The 7,500-nt window shown below is 36.1% G+C and overlaps 1 protein-coding gene across 1 annotated transcript; it reads right to left on the bottom strand.

The window, feature by feature from the left end:
* Nucleotides 1-331: 331 nt before the first annotated feature.
* Nucleotides 332-6,675, bottom strand: LOC121386243. Its single transcript, XM_041517076.1, has 2 exons — nt 6,501-6,675; nt 332-2,753 (listed from the first exon to the last, which is right to left on the bottom strand). Exon 2 carries the CDS (start codon nt 2,718-2,720, stop codon nt 1,452-1,454), a length of 1,269 nt encoding a protein of 422 aa, XP_041373010.1. The 5' UTR covers nt 2,721-2,753; nt 6,501-6,675; the 3' UTR covers nt 332-1,451.
* Nucleotides 6,676-7,500: the final 825 nt, after the last annotated feature.

The following is a 7,500-nucleotide window of genomic DNA, read 5'->3' as shown; positions in this document are numbered from 1 at the left end:
GAAGTAAGCAGATGTCGAGACCCACTCACTACGTCACCTCAATATTACACTACTTGGGTATCGAGTGGTTGTTACGACATGAGCAATATCTTACACTGGTGTGTAATAAAGCCGGATATCTCAAGACCGTAACCAGTTATTCTCTCTATATTTGAAATTTATGTGAGAGTTTACTAAAAAAACTCTTTTTTTTATGTATACATAATAGGCCTAGCGTTAAACACCACTTATATTATACGAATCATCGCAGTGTAGCCTAACAGCAATTACGTACACGCACTGTCCCAGCATGCCGATATTAGTAGGAGAAACACATAACAGACTAGTAATACAGTATTTATAACCGTTTTTAATGTCATGATACATGTTTAAAAATTATTCATCACAATGACATCTCATACTAAATATATCACATCATGTCACGTTATATCGAGTTTCAGACTAGAATAATTGGTACCCGTATACTACAACCCAATCTCTCTTTCCTTCCATCTCTCACTCGCTCCCTCTCTCACACACACGGAACCATTTAGGAACAGGATTGCACTGAATACTGGATAACATCTCCAGATTTATATATGATTAAATTTATTATGAACAGAAAATGCACTTTCCAAACTTTATTAATTTATCAATTTCACTGTGATCTTTAATATTATCCACTCTATGGGATTCAGTTTGAAGGAATGCATACAATAAAATAACATTGGGTAATAAAAACGAAGTGTATAATGAGTTTCGAACAAACTGCGTTGGTTCTGCTAACCTGCGACAGTCACATCTATATCAACTGACAGAAACGTACACAATATTGTATACACTTCTGCCCATAGGTAACGCTTATTAGGAAAATTTGCTCATAGGTAACTCTTATTAGAAAAGTTTGCAGAAAACTGCTAAAAAGTTTCCCCTTGTATTTTTACAATTTAAATATCAACAGAAAGTGTATTTTCAAAAATTCCCTCTAACATTTTTTACATATACCAGTAATTCAATTTATATACTGAGAAAGATTATTTACAAATATATCCTTAGTTTTACACACAAATTTATATATATCACAATAAAGTGCATCTTAAAACATTTTCTGTTACTTTTTTTTATGAACAATCCATTTTAAATATAACCAGAAAGTCTCCTTAAATGTTTTCTCTTTTAATTTTACACACAATTCAATTTGTATAACAGAGTGTCTCTTTTACATTTTTAAACATCATTCAATTTACATATCAACAGAAAATCTCATCAGATGTTTCTTCTTACATCTTCAAATGTTCCCTCTTACATTTTTACACACAATTCAGTTTATAAATAAACAAATGTCTCTTTTTACATTACCTCTTTCATTTTCTACACAATTCAATTTATATATATCAACAGAACGTAATTATTTTACATTTTTACACACAATTCAATTTATATATATTAACAGAAAGTGTCTTCAAACATGTTCACACAGTAAGATCAACATAATCTGTTTTGCCTGCCAGGGTGGGCGTCTCTACGCCGCAGTTGCAGTCGCCCTCGATCTGCGTGATGCGGTCGTAGTGGTTGCCGTGTGTGTGACACATGGCGATGTGGCACGGGTGGTACGTCATCGTGCGATTGTAGACGAATCTGGGAGAAAACAGCATCCAGTTATACAAATCCCCTGTGTGATCCGGAGACAAAATGAATATGTCGCGCTGCAACAACGTCGCCGCCGCGTAGATCTCCATCGTTGACGCCCACGTGGACGCCTTTCTCATCTCCTCTATGTGGTCGTCTAGATTCGTTTCGGTGAAGAGAAACTGTTTGAAGTCACCGGCGTACTTTTCCACCAGGTCAACGACCGCCTGCCGAATGTCGTCGTGGAATTCTTCAGATCCGTAGATCTCTTTACTGAGGGCCCTGAAGAAACAGTTCCCGTCCCCACGTATGTAATCGATCTGCCGCCCGTCCACCTTCAGCCTCTGTTTGAGACTGCCGTACACGGGGTAGCTGGGCGTGTCGGTTATGAACGGAGCCACACGTTTGGCTAAATCCGGACAGAGGTGGTTCGTGGCGTCACCTGATCGGCTGCTGTCCGCACAGGATGAGGTGGCTGGTTGGTTTGTTCCTCTGCCACGACGCCGGACACCTGAATGGTCGTCTTCAGTCAGATCGTACACTCTGGGGCCACTTGTAGTCCGTGGTGGGCATTCACGCTCGTACTGCTCGGAATCAATCCACGATAGTAAGTCCCTCGACTTTTGATTTGAATATCCACGCGACGAACAGGCGCTGGGCGAGTTCCCAACTACAGTACCGCTTCCCGTTGGAACTCCAATGCTAACATAATCGTCCGACCCGTCTTTTCGCACGCCTCTTCTGCTCCCATTCAATTTAGGATGAGTTCCGTGTGTCCCATTATTGTTCTGATTTTCACTTGCAAAACGACAGCGTTCAGGAATCTCCGTTACTGCACTACACCCTTGAGACCTTCCTTCAATCTGAATTGGAATGATAATCTCTCTAGGTCGACTCTGGGCGGCTGCGGCTGCTCTAGAATGTGACTCTTGGTGTCGACTCTGCGTGGTAGACTTTCTGGGGAATTGTTCTCTCCTCGGACGTGTGTGTTGGTCGCTACCGGCGTTAAATCCCCATCTTGTCATATGACCGGCAATCTGCTGACTGGGGATCATATGGAACAGGTCGAGGAAGGGGGCATCAAACATGACGGCTGTCTCGCCAATTCTCATTGTTTTTCCCTGGATGATCTTCAACGATAAGTTCTGAAAAGAGTAAACAACTATTACTTAAATACAATGTCAAATATATAATCCTTTCAAGGAAAATATTTATGATTTCTCGCAGCCATTTGATAGTGTCTTGTTTTAAATTGCTATATATCTTACTGATAATAAATTAACATTAATACCAGTCTAACTCGAAATCATAGTAAATTCGAGGCTGCTAAACCTAGGAAAAAGACACACTAAAGTTAAAGTTTGTTTTGTATCCACACCACTAGAGCACATTGATTTATTAATCATCGGCTATGGGATGTCAAACATTTGGTAATTTCGACATTAAGTCTTGGAAAAGAAAGTCGCTATTTTTTTCCATTAGCAGCAAGGGATATTTTATATACACTTTCCCACAGACAGGACAGCATATACCACAACCTTTGATATATCAGTCACGGTACACTGGCTGAAACGAGAAATAACCCAATAGTTCCACTGACGGGGGAAAAAAAAAAACCCCCACCCCCTCCATGATCAAATATCATTTTATAACAAAATTGGCAATTACAAAAAAAAAGTAAACTAGTCCTTTAAAATTTTAATATTCAAACTGTTACATATTAACTCGTTACTGTTGTTTATGTGCTACTTCAGAACGGTTTACTTTTTCAAACTAGTATATATACCCAGATCCAAAAGTAAAGCAACAGAAAATGATAATGATTTTTATTTTATTTTTATTTTTTTTAAGAAAAATGTTTCAGCAAATACGGTGACATATTTTACTTGTACTTAAAAAAACCCACTCCAAAAACCCAACAAAACAACAAAACATACCCCTCTTCCCCAACCCCCCCCCCCCCCCAAAAAAAAATAGGCTAAAAAAAAAAAAGAAAACAAAAGAGAAAAAAAGAACATAACAAACCCTCCCCACCACCCCCCTCCCCCCTCAAAAAAAAAAAAACCCACAAAAAAAAAACCCCCAACAACAACAATAACAAACAAAAACAAACCCCCACATGATTGCCACTCTAGCTCGTAATCTTTTTACATTTTCGAATTTTCCAAATGTAAAGAAAATTCAATCCAATCTATAGATTTCAAGAACATAATTTATTTTGACACAAACACACACGCACGCACGCACGCACACACACGCACACGCACACACACTTGACTCATATACATGTTGATTTATTTTGACTCATGCATCTGTTGCTTTACGTTGACTCATGAAATGTTTACTACAATGGAATTATATCAATTAGTACACAGGTGTTCCAAGCGCACGTGACAAATACGGTTTCTGTCATAGATAATTCTGAATCTTTTATCGCCTAACAATTATGTCCATGAAAGGTGTGCTGGCGGAGACCCAAAACGTGATCAGGCCTCTGTGTCATTATAACACTAGCTGGGTTAAATAATTTTAAAATGCACATGCCTTGTCTCATGCCTTCATCTTATAGCAGTTTATAGGCCTACCTTACAAAGCGTGTTGACTTGATTAGACCAAAAACCTGTTTATAGGCCTACCTTACAAAGCGTGTTGACTTGATTAGACCAAAAACCAGTTTATAGGCCTACCTTACAAAGCGTGTTGACTTGATTAGACCAAAAACCTGTTGTCGTAAAATTTCTGTCACAGGCATTTCTAACACATTTTTCTTTAGCAATTTGCACATAAAATGCATTTTGGTTTAAACCTAAAACTTAAATACATGTATGCAAAAAGCATTTTCTAATATATATATATATATATATATATATATATATATATATATATATATATATATATATGTTTTTGTTACTGATCTTCACATGGAACATATTGTTTTCAAAATCTTGATTAGCAAGTGATATATCAAAGTGCTGGTCATTGTAATTCAATCGTGCACGTCAACAGCGTGATAATTAGCTTCTAAACAACATATCTAAACAGGTGCTTACAATCTCAAACGTTCAGTAAAGTGTCATAAACTCTGAATTAGGTCTACTGTTATTCTTAAGTTTGCTCCAAAAATAAATATTTTGCTCTTAGAAATGTTTTAAAGGGACATTCTTCAGTTTGCTGCAATTTTTAACATATTATCGACTAACGAAGACTTTTAACGATTCTAATTACATATCAAATATATATGTATATTATACATATTTCTGATCGTTCTAATATTTGTACTAGGTTAAATTTCATGTTATTTCCTAAAATATTTGTTTTCGTACATACGAAATTATTTGAAGCCAAAATCCAGTTTGGGGTTCTTATAAATATTAAGACGACCAGAAACACATTGAATATACAGACACTGATATCCTAAACAAGAAAATATATTTAATGTGTAAGTTTAATCGTAGAAATATTTTATTAGTCGAAAACATCTTACAATACAGCAAACTCAGGAATGTCCCTTTAACAGTTCGAGCCCCGTTTGCACTGTATAAATAAATGAATGCGATGTTGGTTTTTTGTTGTTGGTTTTTTGTTCTTCTTGTACCGCAGCCATTGTTTTCGGACCCGTCTTTGTGGTATTAAACAAAGGTGAAATATATAGCACTACTTTGTTGGTTTACGTGACACATACGATTTTTGTCTTTACAAACTGCCGGACATTTGTGACTTATTTGTCTCATATAGCATTTTATACATGAATAGTGGTTTCGCTTGATCCCAAAACCTATCTTTAAATACCCCCCCCCCCCCCCCCGCAAACAACAAAAAACAAAAACAAAATAGTTTAACACACAACCCCCCCCCCCCCCCCCCCCCCCACACACACACACACAAAACCCCACCAACAACAGTAACAACAACAAAAACCACCACCACCACAAAGAGCTTTCTATAACAAATTATGTCTGCCTGCATTCGGCTTGCCAAAGGGCGGGATTTAGCTCAGTCGGTTGAGTGCTCACTTGTAGATCCATTCAACTGAGTGGGTTTTTCTCGTTACAACTAGTGCATCACAACTAGACAAAACGCCGTGGTATGTGTTTTTCTGTCTGTGGGAAAGTGCATATAAAAAATTCCTTGCGGCATTAGGAACAATGTATATCGGGTTTCCTCTGATGGCTACGAGTGAGAATTACCAAAGGTTTGACATCCAATTCAATAGCCGATGATTAATTAATCAATGTACTCCAGTTGTGTCGTTAAACAAAAGAAATTTTAACTTTCGTTCTGTCAATTATTAAAACATCCGACTGTTTATTTTAAATGAACAGTATATTAAAATAGATATCATCAACAAACACCGCACACCTTTCCATGTGAAATTATGTCGCCTGAATTCGTTCTGTCAATTATTAATGAATGAATAAATGAATGTTTAACGACACCCCAGCACAAAAAATAGCCTACACATCGGCTATTGGGTGTCACAGTCAATTATTAAAACATCCGATTGTAAATTTCAAATTAACAGTATATCAAAAATAAATATTTGTATAAGCACGACTAAAATAAAATTAAACTGCAGTCACTATAATTATATGGTATATATTCGATTCATATAAATTATGATATATCTCGAATTCATTATTCACGGTGAAAATAGAAATGTTTTGTTCTATTTTTTTTACTATCGTAATTTAATAATTTTTAATATTAGCGGTAGTTCTAGGCTATATGTTAACCATTATATTATTCTTATTATATATTCTTATTTTTGGTTAGTTTTTGATTATAACTAACGAAAGTACAACGTTACCGTAATTAGACAAATCAACACTTGTTTGTATGGAGGTGATAAAACAATAATATCTTAATATGGTTTTGAATTAAAGTCCACTTACCTTTGCTTATAATTATATCGGTAAATGAGGGTGACTATACAAAATATTAATGTTCTTAAACACTCCGCATGAATGGAAAACGTCCTTTTTCAAACCCACAGTTCATCCAAATGACAAATATAATAGCAGACGATGTGTCTGGGCCAACCTGTTTACTAATCGTGTGTGAGTCAGTGCGTTATTATATAGAAACATTCCACTGACGTCACAATCGGTAATATTTTCCTTACGCACAGTTCTAATATATACTCTTGTATCTAATATGTTTAGTAGTTTTATTTAACTACTGCTACAAATGAACTGAACTATATTTTAATATTATACTATTAAAACATAGCAGAGTTCAAGATTTGTTTAGTGTTTTGTTTATGGTAACGACGAAGTATAATAAATGTCTAGAGTGTAGTATAACATCGAGTAATTAATAGCGTCACAAGTTATTTTTAGAATGATATGCCCATATTGAGGAAAAGGTGTTTTCCCATTTTGAAAGGTTCCACTTAGTTCAAGAAGGATCCAGTACAGCTCAGAATTTTCTCGAACAATTACGATTTAATAAACCCACCCTGTTCTCGTAACAATACACGGGTATCCAGAATAACTATTAGACAGAACAGTGTGACCATTAGAACTTGATTTTAGTCATCTTTTTAATAATCACGCGATTTCAGGGACAGACTCATAATAAATCTAAAAATAGCATGTGTACACCGTCTCAGTTGTGGTATTTTGTATTAGGCATTCCTGCTAATTAAATGATAATTTAACCAGCTAATATTTTTGTAAGTTAAATACCTACCTACATACAAACAAATTAACTGAATAACTGTCCTCCGAAAATAATAGCAGGCGCGATTGCAGAATGTTTTAAGAAAGGGTACAATATCCCAAAAAAGGGCACCCATATGGTATTCCGAAGCACCCTAAAAACGTATATACCAGTTAGATGATTTACAATGATACTGTGCAATTCGAGGGAGGGGTGCACACCTTGGATTCG

This window comes from Gigantopelta aegis, chromosome 12, assembly GCF_016097555.1.
Source record: "Gigantopelta aegis isolate Gae_Host chromosome 12, Gae_host_genome, whole genome shotgun sequence".
NCBI classification, from domain to species: domain Eukaryota; kingdom Metazoa; phylum Mollusca; class Gastropoda; order Neomphalida; family Peltospiridae; genus Gigantopelta; species Gigantopelta aegis.
This window is presented reverse-complemented; position numbering and strand designations above follow the sequence as displayed.